The 21,959-nt window shown below is 39.4% G+C and overlaps 1 protein-coding gene across 3 annotated transcripts in view; it reads right to left on the bottom strand.

Moving 5' to 3' along the window:
- The window catches only part of tenm2a (teneurin transmembrane protein 2a), a 311,956-nt gene that overhangs the window by 16,791 nt on the left and 273,206 nt on the right, over positions 1-21,959 (bottom strand). For 2 of the 3 annotated variants that reach the window (XM_073820004.1, XM_073820006.1), the window contains 11 exons: positions 20,030-20,224; positions 17,172-17,372; positions 16,870-17,055; positions 15,438-15,461; positions 9,775-9,921; positions 8,033-8,243; positions 7,528-7,647; positions 5,933-6,194; positions 5,297-5,564; positions 2,398-2,541; positions 392-641 (listed from right to left, as the gene is read on the bottom strand). In XM_073820004.1, coding sequence (XP_073676105.1) covers positions 392-641; positions 2,398-2,541; positions 5,297-5,564; positions 5,933-6,194; positions 7,528-7,647; positions 8,033-8,243; positions 9,775-9,921; positions 15,438-15,461; positions 16,870-17,055; positions 17,172-17,372; positions 20,030-20,224 — 2,008 coding nt within the window. Of the gene's footprint in view, positions 1-391; positions 642-2,397; positions 2,542-5,296; positions 5,565-5,932; positions 6,195-7,527; positions 7,648-8,032; positions 8,244-9,774; positions 9,963-15,084; positions 15,098-15,437; positions 15,462-16,869; positions 17,056-17,171; positions 17,373-20,029; positions 20,225-21,959 lie in introns of all 3 variants that reach the window. The other variant, XM_073820005.1, reaches the window with a different exon arrangement.

The following is a 21,959-nucleotide window of genomic DNA, read 5'->3' on the forward strand; positions in this document are numbered from 1 at the left end:
TCTTCCTTAGCTGGGATCGTTTAGAGCCCTTTGAAGCTGCGCTGAAACTGCATTTTGTTGGAGGAAAACTTCAAACTCACGGGCACCATTGAAGTCCACTATATGGAAATAATTTCTGAAATGTTTTCCTCAAAAAACATAATTATCTTATCTATATAATTAATTATCTGTAAATTTTTGTTTTCAGATAAACTTCTCCTAATGCCTTATTCTGCATGACCATATTTTAGATCCTTTATTCTTAAACTTACGAACTTCCTTACTAACTATTAATAAGTAAGTTACAAACAAAAGTCTTTGATAATAGTGAGAAATGGACCTTAAAATAAAGTGTGACCCATTATAGTTATCATACTTGGTGTGAACAGGCCCTTTAAAGTCTCCTCAATACCTGAGCTCCAGTATGCGTGTGGTATTGAGGTTGGGATAAACTCTGCGTACGAAATTCAAGTCTCCGACGTAGAGGCTGCCATCAATGCCTGCTGCCAGGGCTACAGGTGCCAGCAGCTTATTTCCATCAGCCAGGCCATTACAGCTCGGGCATGAGATGCTTCGTCGACGCCCATTACCCATGATGCTTGTGATGATGGGTGGCTGCTGGGACACAAAGACGTTCTCACCGCTGCCCTTATGAAGGATGCCTGGTGTCAGATGAATAAAGAAACAATAACCATTTAAATGGAAAAAGAAAGTGCCATTTTCAAAAGACCATTTTTAGTAAAAGCTGTTTACCTGGGCCATTTCTGAACATTACAACCACATTTTCGGAGCATTACATTAAATTATTGATCAAAACGACAGGCGCTTCCACTGAAAGCAGCCAGGCATCACATCACACTTCCTGTGTGTCAGAGAGAGATGGCCCTCTCCTCAACTCAAATTTCAGTCTCAGCTGGTCCGGAAAAGTTATTTTACAGTTTAATCAGTAACAATCAAGATTCTAATTTGAGTAGAGTTACTTATTACAGTTCACATAATAATCAAAGCTTTATCAAAGCTTAAAATTTTATCAAATAATACTACACTCTAAAAAAAAATTCAGTTCTGGGTGAGATATGGACAAACCCAACGATTGGGTTGATTTGACCCACCTGTCGGTTAATTGTTAAACCTAACCTTCTGGGTAGTTTTCAATTAACTCAACTATTGTTTAAACATTACTATATGGCTGGCTTATGATGAACCTAAAATAGGTTGTAACACATACGGTTCAGGTCAAAGTTCTGCAAAATGTTCATTATTTTATTTTATTGTTTATTTAGTACTGACCTGAATGAGATATTTCACATAAAAAAGATGTTTACATATAGTCCACAAGAGAAAATAATAGTTGAATTTACAAAAATGACCCTGTTCAAAAGTTTACATCCACTTGATTCTTAATACCGTGTTGTTACCTGAATGATCCACAGCTGTGTTTTTTTTGTTTAGAGATAGTTGTTCATGAATCCCTTGTTTGTCCTGAAAAGTTAAACTGCCCGCTGTTCTTCAGAAAAAAATCCTTCAGGTCCCACAAATTCTTTGGTTTTCCAGCATTTTTGTGTAGTTGAACCCCGTTCCAACAATGACTGTATAATTTGGAGATCTATCTTTTCACACTGAGGACAACTGAGGGACTCTCATGCAACTGTTACAGAAGGTTCAAACGCTCACTGATGCATTAAGAGCTGGGGGGTGAAATCTTTTGAACAGAATGGAGATGTGTACATTTTTCTTATTTTGCCTAAATATCATATTTTTTAATGTAGTATTGCCATTCAGGCTACAGAAGATACATGACAAAATAAGTTAAATTTACCCTGATCTTCAAATTCAAAAAGTTTTTACCCCCTGGCTCTTAATGCAAATTCAATTATTATGTTCTCTTGAGGACTATATGTAAACATCTTTTATGTGAAATATCTTTTTCAGGTCAGTACTAAATAAACAATAACATGCATTTTGTATGATCCCTCTTATTGTGGTAAAATAATTAACATTTTGCAGATTCTGAAAGGGGGATGCAAACTTTTGACCTCAGGGGCATCAGCAATAATCAACATATGAACATTAATCAGTAAGCACTAGGGAAAAAGCGATTAAAGGGACCCTCTGATAATTAAAATTACCTCTGATAATTGTAAAAACTACACAACTGTTCAAAATTATAGGGTTGGCAAGATTTGTTTTTGCATTTATTTGATACAAAATACAGTTAGACTGTAGTATCACAATTTAAAACAACTGTTTTCTATTTAAATATATATTCAAATGTATTTTTGTGGATTTAAACCCTTTTTTTTTTGTGATGTCAAGCTGATTTTTCTGTAGCTGCCACTAATGCCCCATCTAAATAAATAAATACACACAAAACAGGTGCATGCATTTTGCCCCTGTACAAGAACATAAGGCTCATACCACTACGCAGGTTGAGTATATGGTGTTTGTCCAGAGACCAGCCACCCAGATTGGAAGGTTCCAGCTCATAGCCTTGAAGCATAGCTGTCCTCTTCTCCCAAAGCACCAGACTAGGACATGATTCATATTCATACCCCACAGAGACTTGGGAACAAAGAGAGAGAGAGAGCGAGAGAGAGGGAAAAAAAAAAGAGTACACAAAATGTATCAAAACAGCATTTAATTAACTACATGACAGGCCAATATTAGAGATGATTAATTTACATACAATGCAAGCAGATTGGATGGGGAGTCTAGCTGGGAAACAGTGAGGGAGAATATAAATATTTATTTGAAAACCACATGCTAAATTAAAAGCCAGAACATTTAGAGAAACAATAAAAATTCAGCACTTAGAGACACACATATGAGGCAACTGTAGGCTATAAATGACCCTGCAACAATCATCACAACATTTCTCTTTCCAGCTTTGTGGACTGCTGGGCAGAAGTCGGACATATCAGGTTCTGGGCAAGCCTTCACAAATCACCGCAGCTTGGGTGCATTCACAACCACAAAGCACCTCGGTAAAGTGTGAACGTGATTTGTTCAGACACCCTGTGGCTGGACATGACTACAGCTTTCACTTCTCCGACAGAACTGTGTGATCTGTGCTGCTGCCACAGGGTCATTGCAAGATCCGTGCTTCCACAAAAAACTTTGCTTCCAGTTCTTGAAAAGTGGAGCACAACTCCATGAATGCATTAGCATAAATACATATGGAGATATACCGACGAGGCAGGTGAGAATTTATAGCCGTGTAGACGCCAGTGGGACTGTGGGTACTTCAAAATATAAATGAAAAAGACGTAGAGAGCTGGAAGGAAGACAGGCTGAGAAAGCAGCGGAAAGACAAAGAGAGATTAGTGGGTGTTATAAGGAGGTCACACCAGACAGAATGCTGTTCTCAGCGTTTCCCTCGGCTCACTGCGGCTGCTCTCTGAACCTGTGTGTTTCTCTGACAGGGACGGTCAGGCTGAATGATCTTTGGGTCCTACGTTCACACGCATGAGCACAAATCCTGTCTGATGTGTTAACTCTCACTGTGTTCAGTCAGCGGAGTGACCGATTACCCATGGCTGTTTAACTGCCGTGTGTCCTGAACGGTCACCACAGTCGGCCGGGGTCCCAAATGAACACCCGTCAAGCGCCAAACGTGGATAAATTTTATATTTGACGGCAGCTTCACAAGCCAATCTGGAGGGGGACGATTTTTTATAATGGATTAGTTGGATTTGTGTGTTGTGATGTGGAGAACATCTGTCAAGTAATGTCACTTAAGGTAGTGAAAAGCATGTTTGTATAGTAAGACGAATTCGAAAACTGGTGAAGTGGAGACAGCACACAACCCAAGCTGTTCAAAGCATGAGAGCACTTTACATTAGCCGTTTCAAAAGAGGCTCATAAGAGGAGAGTTTAATGTGGGCCGGGTACCATGTCAAGTGCTGACAGAGCGCTTGTGCCGCATAATGCGCTTGAGAGACGTGTTTAATGCATTTGTCAGCGCACAGCTTACATTTTAGTGTTATATTCCGTTTGTGAAAATGCTATGAACCTATTCCTGTTGTGCCAAACAGTCTGTATTTACAGTAGTAATGAACCAAAATGATGCTTTTTAACTGAAGCAACAAAACCAAAAATTTAAGTTTTAATTTAGCTGGAAACCAAAACTGGAAATAAAGATGATTTAATAAACAATTAATTAACCAGTATACTTAATAATCAACACTTAAAAACTAAGCTGTATATAAATACATTGAATGGCTTTCCTGAGATAAATGTAACATTACGTGATATTGCTTACAAGCTGTTTTATTGACGTCTTTCTGTGTTTGAAACACTGATTGGAAATTAACATACCTTCTGATGTTCATTCATGTTTATTTTGTGCTATAACTTGTAATAAAGAGGAAGACAATCTGTACATGTGCTGCTTGAACTGAGATGACCACAGCCATCTGTAATGCTACATTAAAGAACATTAAAGCAACATTTGTTTGTTTACATTTTGCTATAAAATTGACAGATTTTGAAAATTCATATCAAAATTAAAGCAAAGAGTTTAGAATGATTATTGTATGGTAGTGGCGCTACTAATGATGTTTAGCTAATGATGTTTAGACAACAATGTACTAAAAATAAAATGTTTTTCCATTGCGTTTTTGCCAAGTTTCATGTACAGATGACAACATTGTCAAAATGATCCCCATACACATGGATCCACAAAAACGAATAAAATAAAATAAATTATGTGTGCTGAAACTCATTTTCATTTACAGCTGAATATTTTCAGTTGCCGAAAGTGAATATTTTTCAGTAAGCATGTGCTCATAGATGTCAGCCAAGAGATTTTTCATAAAAAATTAGGTCAAAAAAAAATTGTGACCCTGGACCACAAAACCAGTTATAAGGGTCAATTTTTCAAAATTGAGATTTATACATAGTCTGAAAGCTACATAAATAAGTTTTTCATTGATGTACGGTTTGTTAGGATACAACTATTTAAATATCTGGAATCTGAGGGTGCAAAAAAATCTAAATATTGAGAAAGTTGCCTTTAAAGTTGTCCAAATGAAGTTCTTAGCAATGCATATTACTAATCAAAAATTAAGTTTTGATATATTTCTGGTAGTAAATGTATGAAATATTTTCATGGAACATGATCTTTACTTAATAACCTAATGATTTTTTGCCATAATTTTGAACCATGCAATGTGTTTTTGGCTATTGCTACAAATATGCCTGTGCTACTTAAGACTGGTTTTGTGGTCCAGGGTCATTGTAATGCGCTAATACCATTGGAGCATGTGTGCTAATAACCAAGCCATGCATCCAGTCACAAACAATTATGCATGCTTACCAACTGCATCAGAGAGGCCGTAAACACGCTGTCCGTATGCATCCGTCTTGTCCCAGATAAAGGTGTAGGCGAGGTTGGGTGAAGCGTGGAACCACTTCTGAAAGAGATGTCCCTCCACAGCAACCATCAGATGGACTTTGACCAGGCTGAGAGGCACCACAGCTTGAGTCATGGTGATCTTGAGCAAAGAGCGGTAACCTGAGGTCCGTGAACTCAGGTGACAGAGCTTCAGATTGGTGCCAGGAATCTCTAGCTCCTCATGCAGAACCTGGCGGACAGATGGAAGAATGACTTTCACGTCATAGGAAAAGGGTATTTTCAAACAAGAAAAGAAAATGATTAAGAAGGTCAGAGGGTAGAAGAAAGACTGAAAGAGAAGGAGAAATGCAAAAAAGACTATAATTAGAGGGAAAATGGTCAATGAGGGATGACCTGTGAGTTCGGCAGGTTAACAACCTGTCAACTAATTTAATCACCAGAGAGAGTGGTGAAGGAACATGAGTAAAGTGAGAAAAAGAGCAATATTTGGGACACTAATGTGAGAAAAATTGAAGGGTAAAGTCTAAAGAAGAATTCCATCAGTACAAAAGGCATTTATCTGCTAATTACAGTAATGAAGGTTTCAAGGAAGCACACCTGTGTCTCTGGAATGATGGACCTTTCTCCTGGCCTGGAACTGAAGAAAGAAGAAAGGGGGGAGGCCACCACCACAGGATCAGGCCTCACAAAGCCGCTAAGGTCACAACTCGGGATGGTGTTCTCCTCTGTCTTCAACATCAGAGTGTCCATGGCGTAAAAAATGTTCCACGGGAGCCACACGGTGCGCTCTTGACTCAAAAACGGAGCTCGCTCAAATCGGAGTGTGAGAGAGGCTCCACCATTGGCAATGAGGTCAAATCTAATGACACAGAGTGAGGGGAAGGGGGAAAGATAAACAGAGAGCAAAAAAACAAACATGTACTTGTGTTATTCTCAGTTATTGATAGCGCCATTACATTCTGAATGCTTTTACCATTAAAAATGCCATTTCGCTGGGAGGGATAATTCATTGTTTTGATAGATTGCAGTCATTTCGATGGAAAGACTGAGTTTACTCGGCTCTAAATGAATCTAATAAAGATTTGTTCAGTTAGTATGTAGCTCTCTAAATCACTAGAAGCTTATGTAAACAAGTAAGTCACAAAATAAGGCTTGGCAGCAGAAATAATTAAAGTGTTTCAGAGGGAAACTGTTTGTTGCTTGGCTGATCGGCTGGCGTAGATGTGCAGGTAATAGGGTTGTGCAAAACTCATCCATTTATCCATCCATCCATCCATCCATCCATCCAAAAAACCCATGAACCCACCCATCCGTCCATCCATAAACCCGCCCCATCCATCCACCCACTCATCTATCCATCCAAAAACCCATCCATCCATCCATCCATCCAAAAACCCATCCATCCATCCATTCATCCATCCATCCATCCATCCAATAACCAATCCATCCATCCACCCATCATCCATCTATCCACTCATCCATCCATCCATCCATCCACAAACTTATCCATCCACCCATCCATCCATCCAAAAAACCAATCCATCCACCCATCCATCCATCAAACCATGAAATCTTAAGACTTTTCACAATACTTAATCAAGGCTATCAAGCCAAAAAAGGGTTGTTTGTTACTTTGATGATCATCGTGGATGTGCAGGTACTAGGGTTGTGCAAAACTCCATCCATCGATCCATTCATCCAAAAAACCCACCAACCCACCCATCCATCCATCCATAAACCCGCCCCATCCATCCACCCACTCATCCATCCATCCATCCATCCATCCAAAAACCCATCCATCCATCCATCCATCATCCATCCATCCATCCATCCATCCAAAAACTCATCCATCCATCTATCCATCCACCCATCCATTCATCCACCCATCCATCATCCATCTATCCATCCGAAAACCCATCCATCCATCCATCCATCCAATAAACCATGAAATCTCAAGATTCATAAACATTTTTCACAATACTTAATCAAGACTGTCAAGCCAACATTATTAATTTTCCTTTATAAATTGCTTTTCTAGCAGTTTTAGAAATTCTTAAATTCAGAATTTGAACATTTAAATTGCATTTTGGCATTCAGTTTGCTACCTTACTTCTCAGTTGGAGTACAATTTAAAAAGCAAGTCAATTCTTTACATACAACCCTGGTTGGTACGAATACTATGGTAAACTTACGTTCCATCCTGGCGTGTGAGGGTGTAGCCGTATTGCGGATACTTGACAAACGACACGTTAACTCCCACCAGTGGGGTTCCATCTGTTGTCACCACCTGACCTCTGATCAGTGATGCCAGACTGATGAACAAAGAACAAACAAGAAGACATCAGCTGCTCGATTACCAATAAATCCAAAGAGATACCACCAATCCAACAACTGCTGTCAAAAAAATCCCATAAATTTCCCATTAGCCAACACATCTGTCAGTCTTTCTAGGAAATACAGTAGAGAGAGACAGGAAGATGTTGTAGCACTACTGACAACAATCAATACAGTTCCTCAAAAATAGCTCTGGGGTTACGAAATAACACAGAACTGACAATAACTATCCCAGCACTCAATTTTCTCTCAGCAGATATAGCATAAATTGTGTGCACTTCAGTGGATATTTCATTTTTCTTCTACTGTACAATACAAGAGACATGGCATTTACCAACCGAGCAGGTATGAAGTTTTTGTTACCTTGCGTTAAAGGGATTGTCTGCAGGGATTATATGCGTGCTGTCCCGGCCCACTAGCATCTTGACGCGGTCGTAGAAGGAACGAACTTTTTGCTCAGGGTGCTGGCCCTGCTGGATGACCTGCAAGGGATCCCTGGATCCTCTACAAAGTGGACTGTTCTGGCAGGGACTTTGGATACAGCAGTCTGGATCCATACAGTCAGTCAGACCATCTAGACGAAAGGAAAACAGTGGTGTGATGAGTAATGTCATATTACAATAGTGCACAATCAATCAGAGCTGCCTAAGGCTGCAAAAGATTTCTCTCTTCATCTCAGTCTCTGTGAACATTCTTCATCTGTTGAACAAGAGGCCGTTTCATCAAAGTGTTCTTGTACTGTACGTTTTGAACACAAAGATGTTGGATGTGAATTTTGTCTCTGTTCCAGTATTCATTTACCACCGAGTTCGAAAAGTGCTTTCTTCTTTCCCTCACCTTTAGGCTTTGAATTAAATTACTTACTACAGAACATCTGACTCACTTTTTTTAATTCATCATTTCAGATGAAAGCCAACAGTCCAGCTCTAGTTAGGTCGTTTCTAAGAAAAGGCTTGCTTATTCCAATGAAATGTACTAATCAAGAATTGTGAAAACATTGCCACATATGGTTAGAACTTCACATTAACCTTCAGAATCTCAAATGACTGAGTGCACTAAACAGTCACTCTCCTTCTATTAGAGCAAGAAATACATTAAAGGGATAGTTGACCTAAAAACTAAAATTCTGTCATGAATTATTCACCCTCATGTCATTCCAAAGCCAAATCTTCGGAACACAAATTAAGATATTTTTGATGAAATCTGAGAGCTTTTTAACCCTGGATTCAAGGCCCAGAAAGGCAGTAAGGACATTGTTAAAATAGTCTACATGACATCAGTGGTTCAACCTTAATTTTATGAAGCAACAAGAATACTTTTTGTGCGCAAAGGAAACAAAAATAATCTTGAATCTACATTTTCTTCTCTGCCATGTCAGTGTTTGACGCACGTTAACAAGAGTACCATGATACAAGCATGCAAATTCCTCAGGGAAAAGAAGACATTGTTATATGAAGTTGTTATTTTAGGTTTCTTTGCACACAAAAAGTATTCTCATAGCTTCATTAAAAAAAACACACACAGAGGTGAGGTGTGAGGTTAAAAAGTATATAAACTGTATTTAAAAAACAAAACAAAAAAACAATGGTTTCACTAGACAAGACCCTTCTTCCTTGACTAGGATTGTTTAGAGCCCTTTAAAGCTGCATTTAAACTGCATTTTGGAAGTTCAAACTCACAGGCACCATTGAAGTCCACTATATGTGAAAAAAATCTTGAAATGTTTGCCTCAAAAGAACAATTTCTTTATGACTGAAGAAAGAAAGACATGAACATCTTTGATGACAAGAGGGGTAAGTAAATTATGTGTAAATGTATTGTTCTGGAAGTGAACTTCTCCTTTAATGGTATATGGTTATATTTTGATTTGATCTGGGAACAATGGCAAACAGGGAGAATATCTGCAATTTTTAATTGTCATTATTTTTTCATAATACCGTTTTAGAATTACATAAAAATACACAGAAAAATCAAATTACACACAGCAGCTTTTCCTGAAATTACAGAAATTGCACACAGCAGCTCTTCCTGTGCACATGTGGCTGTTCCAATCATGTACAATCTTTGCCACAAAGTTCCCACAGAGTAAACAAAAGACTTCTCACCTCCTTCATTGTCTTTGTTGTCTGCACATGAAGTCTCCATGGCGACATTGCAGCCGGTGCCTCTCCATCCAGTTTTGCACTCGCAGTGCCAGCTGTTTTGACCCAGCAGACACTGTCCATTTCCATTACATCGGTTTGGACAGCCATCTGCAAGAGCCAGAAGGAGAAGGAAGATGGATTTAGAGAGGCTGAAATCCATCACGGCAGTCATCAGAGCACTGATGTATCAATGATTGTGACCAAAAGTTTGAAAACAAGCTAGAAAGTGTTTCCAGAGTTCAAACTGAACTGAATGGAACCAAACAGAAGAGACATAAACTGAATTACAATTGAATATTTACATATATTTGTAAAATATTTTTGTGATTTTCTTTTAGTGTCGCTTCATGGTTATGTGGGTATATTTGTACATTTTCAGACAATCAACTTTATGTTCAGATGTTTATTTGCCCAACTTTTTAATTTATTCTCAAAATCAGAAGAAAAAACACCATTGTTTGCACCTGTTTAATGCCATTTTATACAAATAGCTCTAAAACAGCACACAAAGCATATTAACAAAAACTGCAGACATTATCCAGACAATCAAAATGAACTGCCACAAATGAACACGAAATGCAAATCAGAGTCATCCTTTATGCTAATATGTACGTTTTCAAGCTTTTGGCTGAGACTACCGGCAGACATGCATCAGTGCTCGCGCACGAACATATCTGCCTCCATGCCTGTCTGAGGGAATGAAGTATATGAAAAGCATTACTATTCACACCTCAAATCAGTTCAAACCCTGAGAGCAATTAAATTATCTTCGGGAGTCTCCGCTGATAGCCGCTGTTGGTAGCAAATGAATTTATCAGAACTGATCCATTCAGGAGGGGATATTTGTAAAGAGCACATACACTCTCCGACTGTTCATTTACAGTAGCTGATTTGATTTGTCTGGATAGAGAGCAATGCTCTCATGTAAGAATGTGGTTAGGACAGACCGGAGTCTACAGATCAGATTAGGACGCCTCTTTAGTTCGAGGTACAGAGAGAGAACTGAAGACTTTTGTGTACGAATATAGCGTGGGAGAATACAAAGATGTAGAAGTATACTTCTTTTAAAAGCGCTTTGATAAATATATCAAGTTTTTGGAGTGAAGTGTGGCGTGAAGTGCGGCGTGCGTGTGGGTGTTTAATGTATGCAGTTAGGGGATAAACAGCCTTCCTAAAAGACAAAAGGCGGAAAACAATCTTGTCACAACAGTTTTGAGAAGAGCGTGGATTGAAGTGAATGTTTCAAGGAAGCTCTCTCTGGGAGAGGCAGAGACTAAGATGAACAAACACAAAAGGGAAATGAAAAGGCTGAGCACTATTCTCCTTTAGCCACACCAGTCCATAATTAAGCACCCTAGAGACGTGACCTGACATTTCCGAGTCATCAGGAGTTTCCTGTAAATAAAACATGCGGTCTAAAAATCTCAGCACTGCCGTGGACATCGTCTCTTTCCTCGCCGTAAAATGAAAACCACTCTGCGACCTCACACTGTGTCATCAGAAACCATTGCTGGTGCCCCGGAGTTCAATCTCTAACAGTTAACACTTCTGTTAGTGTGTCACAGCCTCCGCTTATGGTTACCCTGGAAACACTGCCTTTTGGAAGGAGCCGGTTTCCTTCATCGCAACGCTATATAGTATTATTGGCAGCTGACCCAGCGTAGGTGACACTTCAGATGATTTGTGATGAGTGAAATTGAAATGGCCTCGATCAGAGGAGTGTGAAAGCCCAGCGTGCACTGGAACGCATTCAGCCATTGTGACTCAAATCAAATGTTACTTTAATTAATGTAATTTTCAATGTCTGGGGTCCTTGAGATGCCACATTAACAGCCTGCTATGCATCGATTGTCACGCAATATTGAGCTGAGAGAAAAGTCACTTAGCAATGATTGCCTTTTAAATGGAGCTGCCATTTTAAGCAGCCAAATACTTATGAAACACCAGGACAGCAAAATCTATGGTGACCATTGATCTTCCTCATTGGGCAGCACTGAGCAGGGCCCCTCTTTCATGCCAAAGGCCAGTCGATTCTCAGAACGCTAACTAGAATAAAGTGGGATTTCACAAACTATTAAGCCACCTGGCTAAAGTAATGCGGGTTGACTCTATTGTAATCTACTTAAAAAGGAGCTGAGATTGCCTTGAGTTATGGGTCAGCGCTCACGGTATGAGAGAGGTACGCAAAGGTGAGATGGGGAAAGAAGCACGCTGCATAGCAACAGTCAACGGTTGATGGATGGAGAGATGGATGGAAACAGACAGATGGATTGGTGGAAAGGGAGAAAAACTGCAAAAGAAAAGAACAGCAAGTCAAGAAAGAAAGAAAGAAAGGGGAAAATAAATATCTTAAATGTCTTAAAGGATGGGATATTACAGGGGGAAAAAGAACGTGTGGAAGAGAAATCCAGTCCTCCACCTAACTATCCCGTCCACTGGCCTGCAGCCCTCTCGCCTTTAAAGGTCATAAAATAAAGGTTAGATTCATAAATCCTCCAAATTCGCCTTAGGAAGAGACAGATAAATTCCCACAGGGAGTAAGCACCTACTGCATTAAACGCCCTCTGTCTGGGTTTTCCTCTCCTGTAGTGTGCCATGTACTACTACAAAGTCAAATAACACCCTAAACTTCAGCATGGGAATAGTGAAAGCTGAAAAGTTTCACTCAAATGGCTTCTGAACGTCAGCAAAGAGGGGGTAATGTCCCGTGCACACTGTTCTCTCAGAGGGCTAAAGTATTTGGGAAACCTGTTTGGAAACATTCTTTTTAACTTGTATGGCTTAATATAACATAACTGATGTATTTTACTGTAGTAGATAACCCATGAAAGATTTGCGTTATTTAAAAAAAATGTTTTAGACTATGGGGGGCGCCATTATTTTGATGACGTAAAATGGTTTCACTGACTTGCTATTTTTACCACAACACAACTCGGAATATAAAATACTGATATAATGCCACATTGTGCGGCTTTTGGTTGAGAAGTAATGTAAGTCTTCACTGCTTTCCTAGCGATAAGAAGAAGAGAAAAGAATAGGAATCCTTTGAGGCTGATAGTAGACCACAGCTGCTGAAAGAGCTTACAAATGGCAGAGACAAGAAACGCTAGATGCCATCCTGACAGAAAGTACACATGCCGGCGCTTGTCATGACACCGCAGCCACTAAAAGAGTTTCTCAGTGCAGATTTAACTTGATATCCGGGAGCATTTACACTCCTTGTGGTGAAAATCGATGGTATGGCATTTGGTTTATACCCATTCTTATATCCATTGCCACCTGTAAGCTCTTTCAGTAGCTGTGGTCATCATATCAGTATTTTATTTTCCAAATTGTGGTAAAAAATAATAACAGGTAGCGCCAAAAGCTGCAACCATTTTACATAATCAAAATAATGAAGCCCCCTATAGAGCCCAAAATATGTATAAAACTATATGAAGTTTTTACTATAAGTGTTTTCTACTATGTATTTCAGTAAGAGACATAATTTATGTTATATTAAACCATACAAGTAATACACTGGGGTAGGTTTGCCTTGTAGCTTCTTTACCCAGGATGGGCGTTGTTTCCACTTATAAGCCAATCATGTGTTTGATCAAGTGCAACTCAGGATACTGTAGCATACAAAGTCCATGCCTCCGGCAGCCATTCATCTGCAGTCATTTTGGCCAATTAGAGATGTGAATTTAAATCAAGTAACTATTGTTGCTAGCTCTTGAGCCAGACTTGCTCTTGTCCAATGATGCATGAGCATTCAGGTGATCACTGTGGGCCCTGCAGTTAAACTCCTCATTATCCTGCTCTCCCTGCAAACACACCGCACTCCCCTTCTCAGTAAAGCACACACACTCCTGCCCCTCCATTAGTATTCATCCTATGAGTTAGAACTCAAGCAGGCGCTGAGACAAAGTCATTACCGTGCCTCCTGTGGTCCTGCACCCTGCGTGCCGAAATATGCACAATAAAAACATTTCTCACTGCCCCTGACCCACTCTGCACCAACGGCTCATGAAATTTCACATTTATCTTAGGATCCACTCCCTCCCGATCCCTTTACTCGCAGTAATGATCTGCATCCCTCAGGTAGAGCAAAATCTATGTGATCTTTGTCTCCACTCCGCAGTGTCCTCTGTACTTGAGCTCTTTTGTCTTGATGGAGGTATAGGATGACTTGCCTCCTGCATGTTCTCTGCAAACATAAAAGCAGACTCAAACAGACTGCTAGGAGCTGGAGTGTCCTGGTGAGTGCTGCTCTGCCTCTAGCTGAAACTGCAGTCTACTTAAATGCAAGCATTCCCATTATGCTTAGAGTCATGTAGTTGACCCAGCCTTTAACTCTGCTCCTTTAAAGTTGGAGGGAATGTACTTTAGTGGTTCCAGCTCAACTCTATTAACTTGAAGTTTGTCGGCTCCAACCGCCTCAAGAAGCCATCACTATTGTGCTCTTGAGCAAGGCTCTTAACCTCATGTTGCTCTAGAGAGACTGGTCCTTTAATAAGTTTATGGCGCCATTCTATGGCATTATTGCTTCAAAGATGCAGAAATAAATCCTAGCTATAAAAATAAAGACTTTTAGGTTAATGGAAGACTCATAAACAAACACTCAAGTATGCAAACGCATTTGCTGAGCCAATGCATTGAAAAAACGTAATCCTGTTGTGCAAGCTTAATACTAAGCGATAGAGTTAACTTAGAGTTAATGTCATTAAACCGAATGTGTTCTTTTCAGTTAGCTAGTTAGAAAGACATTACAATATTTAACTGGCTCTGCAAGATTCTTTTCAAAATTGCTCCGTCTTTGCTGACAGACCTGAATGACTGGCTAGTTGGGACAACATGGCAATTACTTGGCTCATGAATCTTCATGTCATGCTGACATTGCAAGATAACATCCAATCACTAAGTTAACATTCATGAGCCAAGCCTTTGCCAAGTAGGATTCATAAAGTCCTACTGTATGTATAGTAGACACTGGTCAGCTAGAGGAAGTTGTGCAGGTAATTATCACTCCTTTTGGCCTTAAGAGGCACTAGCAACTGACGCTAGAGATTTCAGTCTTCAGTGTACTTGTTAGCGTGCATGCCTCCCAATGCTGGCTACTCCCGGTTTGAGCCCTGCTCAAGTGGAAACGGTTAGATTGGCACTGAGATTTATTATTGTATGTCATGAATTGCGTTTTGACTCAATCAATAACTTGAGCAAGACATTTGACATGGTAGACATTTAGGATGTCTGCTTACTAACTATTAATTACATGTGTAACATTAACACATTACCCCATGTTCTGAAGGACTGAAAAGTTATTGTTCTGAGTGGCTTAGACAGATTGGACACTTCGTAGCTCAGTCAATGCTGTTGGGAGGGACATTTAAAAAGCAACAAGGTGCAAAACAGATGATTACAGCTATACTATTATCATCTGACAACAAGTATATAAACACACACGCTGAAGAACACAGACTAGCACTACGAACCTACTCGACACGACATTCTACTCCACCACGGCTACTCTACGAACAGAAGCACACAGTCGTTATGCAGCCAAGCTATCAGAGGCGGGGGGGTTGCTCACGACCAGACTAAAGTGCAGCTAGCACTAGTCACAGTACGACGAGGTACAATACCTTCAATACTTCCATCCCATAAGTCTGCATCAGAGAGGACATTCAGAGGAAACAAAAATGCGTCATAACAAGAAGACAAATGAATACATGTGTTGCATTTGAATCAGTTAAAAACAGACGAATTCTGAGAAATAAAAATGGAAAGTGAAGATGGAAGCCATTTGCATGGCTTTTTCAGCCTACAGAAAGAGTTTGGTGACAATAAGCAGACAGACATCCTGTTGTGGCGTACAATGGGGAGAAGGATTAAAGGCAAAGTACTTTCAGTCTTTGTCGCTCATGTCATCTTTGGAGTGACAGACAAACATGCACACGCACATCCACAGATGATAAGAGAAAGGAAAACTCTGGCTTTAAGTCTATTTTTGAGAGAAAGAAGTCAAGACAAAAAGAGGTGTGACTTATCAAGGTGAAGACGCCTCTACTTTTCATCAGTCACTGCTACTCCGCAAGGACTGATCATTACCCAGCAGCCCTCATATCTGCCTCTGCTGTGTGAGGCATGATCAAACTCGACTAAGTCTGTTCTCAGTCCAACACCAGACAGAGGAACAGTCTAATTCTCCTCAATAACCCCCCCAGCACACACTCTTGCATCCCAACACCTCATTCATCTCTCCTACACCCACTGACCCTGTTGCTACTGATTTCACCTTGGTCCTTGGTCTGTCTTATGCCCTATTTACAACTTTTATAAGCTTATGGGAAAATGCTTCCAAACAGATTCAAAGTCAAGCTTTTAGTTTGGTATACTCTACCTTCAAATGCTTTAAACTTCTCTTTCAGAAATTTGGGTCAAATGATGCAATGGCAGTCACTTGAATGTTTCTGTCGTTTTCAAAAGAACGTAGGAAGAGGTGTTTAATCCTTCTCTGGATGGGTTGTTTTCCTACATAGTTTAGCTCCAACACATCTACTTGGATTTTTTTAGTGATCCAGAGGAGCTTTATTAGCAGGTTTAGATGCTAGAGTTAAACTCTTTCTGGAGGGCCACTGTCCTCAGGAGTTTAGCTCCAACCCTAATTAAACTCATTTGAACCAACTAATCAAGGTTTTACTAAGCATACTAGAAACTTCCAGGCAGGTGGTTGAGGTAAGTTAGAGCCAAACACTGCAGGTCCTCCAGGAGTGAGTTTGACCACCCCTAGCCCAAAATAGAAGAGCAATAATAACACTGTTTTAGGCCCTAACCCCAGCTCTAACCCTAAAATATGACTGGTTGATAATATTGTTGCCCCCGGAACAACAAGGATGATCCAAAAACAGATCCCCTTCACGTTAAGTTTCAAGCACTGAAAAAAGGAGAGCTCTATATAATACTCAAGAGAGCACTAGAGGCAGAGAAGATACAGTGCTGTGGCAGCTGTTGTAATGGTGAGCATAGGGAGCAGGAAAAGGTCAGTGCTTGGATCAGGGGTGGGCGTATGCCTACCGATGGTGCAGTGTTCTCCATTCCAGCCCTGTTCGCACTCGCACTTCCCATCCTTACAGGTGCCGTGCTTCACGCAGAGAGGGTTACACACACGCTGGTCACACGCCGCACCCGTCCAGCCCTCCTCGCAGCGACACGAGCCACCCATGCATACGCCGTGTGTCCCACAGTCGACTGAGCAAACCTCTGTGGAGAAGAGGATAGAGCAGTAAAATCGCTATTTACATATCATACATTAGAAATCAGGTATAATGAAATGAAACATTTGTATTACTGAGATCGAATCAAACATGCACACTAACCGACAGAACAATCAGGGCCCATCCAATTGGGGTCACAGCTACAGACGCCTGTGTCTGGAATAAAAGCACCATGACCGTGGCACTGATCTGGGCATTGCGCTCTGGGCAACTCACAGCTTGGTCCTCCCCAGCCTGGTTTACAGTGGCACTCGCCGTTCACACAGATGCCATTATTTGAGCAGGTTGGATCCAGGCAGTCAACTGTTTACAAAAGATCAGAGTCATGAATGAGGCTTCATCTGTCAGAAATATAAAAGACCCTATGACATTGCTTTATAAACTCATAATTTCTATTAAAAAAGGATATTGAAGGGCTTGACCCTGTTTTTAAAGACCCATGTTAGCAAGATCATGAATTTGATACATGCTATTTCCAGTCAAAAGTAGCATTTGCAGGAGGGATATTGTGTGCAAGCGAGTGCAAGAATGAGTCATAGGAAATGAAAAGATTGTAAAAGCCACAAAAAGCCATTTATTTACATATTTGATTATTTAGGCCAGTTACCAAATTGCTATTCCAATACACCAATACCAAAAAACATTCAAAGTAAAAGGGATGCATATTCACATATAACTGAGTCTTCTGGGGTTTCGAAGAAGGCATGCACAAGCACATACTACGTCTTTCATCTAAGCATGAAAAATCAATATCCCACACCTTAAGTGTGAGAATGGCAGCTTCCTGTCTAGAGCCTTTCACACTCACCTCTCAAACCCTCACTTTCTCAGCATCTCCGTCTGTATTCCTTACTCTCCCTTCCTCTCTCTTTTTGACTTTGACCCTGTCTCTCACATGTTCCATCCGGGGTGCCTCAAAAAATTGATATCGACTGCTGAGCGAAAGAAGAGATCTGGCCATGAAAAGTGCGAGAAAGCCATTTGACAAATTACCCGGCCCTGAGGCGCCCTGCGTGACACCCCTGTCTCAGCCCCCCTCGGTTGACAGAAGTGCTGCTCCTTCCCCCTCACGCACATAAAGCCATTCATGCCAAATGTTTATGCTGCAGAAACTGCACATCAAGGATATCGATTTCCGTGTCACCGGCACTTCAGGTAAATTGTTTGAGTGACTCTGCTGTGATGAATATCTGATTTGAAAAATCGGCAGGAAAAAAAAATGAAAGGAGCAAAAGTGCTGACCTTGTGATCTGCAACACCTCAAGTTCCTCATGCCCCACTAAAACACATTCTCTCTTATTTTACACACATACATTTCTTCTTCTGCTATAGTGGGAACAAAAAAAAATGTCAGATTAAAAACTCACTTTTTTCTCAGAAATGCGTGATATAAACACACAATTGCGAAAAATTGTGAGATAAACTGACTTTTTTCTTGCAATTCTGACTTTTTTTCTCAGAATTGTGAGTAATCTTGAGGGGAAAAAAGACTGATATATTCTCAGAATTAAGTTTATATCTCACAATTTTAACTTTATTTCTCAGAATTGCAACTATTTCTCAGAAATGCAACTTTATTTTTCAGAATTGCGAGTTTATATTTGCAATTCTGGCTTTATAATTCACATTTGTGTTTATATGATGCAATTCTCAGAATTCCGACTTTATTTCATAGAATTGCATGATATAAACTCAAAACGCAAGAAATAAATTCATAATTGCGAGATAAACTGGCTTTTTTCTTGCAATTCGGATTTTTTGCTTAGAATTGTGAGTTATAAACACAACTACGAGTTATATAGTCCAATTTTATAGGGAAAAAAAGATTTTTTGCAAATTGCAAGTTATTCTGACTTAACTTGTAATTCTGTGTTATAAAGTCAGAATCGCAATTCTGAGAAAAAAGTCAGAATTGTGACTTGTGACTGACTTTATTTCTTAGGATTGTGACTATTTCTCAAAATTGTGATTTTTGTCTCTGAATTTTGAGTTTATATCACACAATTCTGATATTATTTCTCAGAATTGCATGATATAAACTCGCAATTGCAAGAAAAAAAAATTGTGAGATAAAAAGTCACAATTACCTTTTTTATTTTTTTTATTCAGTGGTGGAAACGGGCTTCCATATGACAGCCTCTTGTTGGCCATATGCTTTCATTTTATTGAAAAAATCAGAATGAACATTCACCTAAATATTTCCTTTTGTGTTACACAGACACAAAAAGTATGAGTGTATGAGTAAACAATGACATAATTTTCCTTTTTAGGTGAATAATTCATTTAAAAGTCTTCAATCCCCCTCTAAACACTTTACTATGGGACTTGATGCCAGACTGTTGATAATGAATTACGGATTTAGAAAATGAATTAGGAAGCATTAATATGCAAGGCTTTTGTTGTTCTGTTTGTTTGTTTAGCTGCCATGGATGTCTCTCTGTAATGAGCAGCAAAGACTTTCTGAAACGTTTTCCATCAACCTATTTCTATGTCTGATAGCCGTTTTCATCCCAGCCTCTCCCTTTGTCCTCTTATACCTCATCTTTTTTAGTCTGTCTCTACCTTTTTCTCTCTCTTCCCTTTCTATTTTTAGACTCCCGGGACTTCTCGTTTTCTTATTGCCAGTCACTGTCTTACCCAAGAGCCGCTGAACTTTACAGAACACACACACAAAAAATCAAGACCGAAACTATTGTTCTCACCACCCAGATCAATATATTTTCCAGCTTTTACTCATCTCTGTAAGGTGTTTTGTTGTGGAAGCCCATTAAGACCTAGCAGTGAATCTGGGGAAACAGCCAAAGATGACTGTTTGAATATGTGAAAATGTGTTTCCCTTTTCAAGTAACCACATGAACAGACTATTATAGCCATAGAAGCTATTATTAAGGCACTGAGAAAGAAACAACGTCTATACAAAGCTACATTATCACACATATGTGCACATACAGTATGCTTACCCTCAGCGCAATTCTCTCCTTTGTAGCCCAGAGAACAAACACATGTGCCCTCCGTGCACGTGCCATGTCCGCCACACTGTGGGTCAATGCATTGGCTGACGGGAACATCGCATTCCGGACCCTTCCATCCGCTATAGCAGATACAAGATCCCTTGTCATACTGACCATTTCCACTGCAGAGGACCGGGCACGCCGCTTGGGAAGAAACAGAAAGAGAACAAGGAATGATTTGATATGCGTGTCCTATGTTTTCTTATTCATTGCTTTTGCACAGTTTTGTGTCTAAAGACTGTCGAATAGCATGAGAGACAAATAAGAAAGCACAGGGAGAAAGATTTATGAGAATTATTAAGAATCTATGTATGTTTACGAAGAGATTGAGAAACAGGCTGGCAGTTGTGGTCATAGATGTGTCTCAGAATGGTGTGATACAGGGGGGAAAAAAACGACAAAGCACACATCTGACAACAATTTGTTCAGATAAGCATCACACTGACGACATATGATGTAAAATAATGAATCCAACCTTAAGCTTTAGGCTCCAAATGCTCTTTCAACTACAACCAGTTTGGTGGAATATTCTCCTATTGTTACTTTTGTTTGATTGCAAAAAGAAAGTTGTAAGATTTACTAATTTAAAAGATGCTTTTATTTAGAAGAAAAAGATAAAAGAGATTACCATATTCATATATTATGAGATTTATGGTAGTTTAAGGTTTACTCCAAAAAAAAAAAAAATACCACAAAACTACAATAAAATGCCAAAAATAATAAATAAAATAATAATGCCCTAAAAACATGGTAATACCATAATATATGTGACTCTGGATCACAAAACCAGTCTAAAGTAACACGGGTATATTTGTAGAAACAGCCAAAAATACATTGCATGTGTCAAAATTATCGATTTTCATTTATGTCAAAAATCATTAGGATATTAAGTATAGAACATGTTCCATAAAGAGATTTTGTAAATTTCCTACCGTAAATATATGAAAGCTTAATTTTTGATTAGTAATACACATTGCTAAGAACTTCATTTGGACAACTTTAAAGGCAATTTTCTCAATATTTAATTTTTTTTGCACCCTCAGATTCCAGAAACAGTTGCATCTCTCACCAAAAATCGTCCTATTCTTCATTCTCCAACTTATTTATTCAGCTTTCAGATCATGTATAAGTCTCAGTTTTAAAAAATTGACCCTTATGACTGGTTTTGTGGTCCAGGGTCACATGTCTTAAATCATAATATTATGACACTGTACATACCCAAAAACATTGTGATACCATTGTTCATGTCCTAAAAACATAATAATACTATGGTGCATGTACAAAAAACAAGGTAACACCATGTTACATGTCCTAAAAAACACAACATGTACATATTCACATAAAAAAGAAAAATAATGAAATAAAGAATGGTTCTATGTTTGTACTTGTCAAAAAATTGACTATTTATCTGCATATGAGTCTCAACTTTTTCGACTACATTACCCAGTAGCGCTCTCTCTAAGCCCTGATGAAAGATGTCTAGTAACTAGCAGTCTAAAAGGACTTCCTGAGGTGATTTCTGCAATGAGAGAGTCTCAAGGCTCTGTGCATTGTAAAGATATTAATACACACACGCACATAGAGGGTCAGCAGTAGTGGAGAGAGTGGACAGCTGTGATAGGTTGGAGAAAACTGTAATGAAAGAAAATGTAATTTAACATTGCAGTAACAAAACTATTAATCATGAGCTTCCCAGGTGAACAATGGGAGATATTGGGCTGTATGAACCACCATTCATCATCCTTATGCCTTGGAAAGAAAGAGAGAGAGAGAGAAGGACAGAGAGAGAGAGACCTTCACCAACACATAGATCTCTGAGTCATCGAACCAAAGCACCTTCTTAACAGGAAAGTATACAAATACAGTGAGTGTATTTTCA

The sequence above is a fragment of the Garra rufa genome, chromosome 16 (genome assembly GCF_049309525.1).
Source record: "Garra rufa chromosome 16, GarRuf1.0, whole genome shotgun sequence".
NCBI classification, from domain to species: Eukaryota; Metazoa; Chordata; class Actinopteri; order Cypriniformes; family Cyprinidae; genus Garra; species Garra rufa.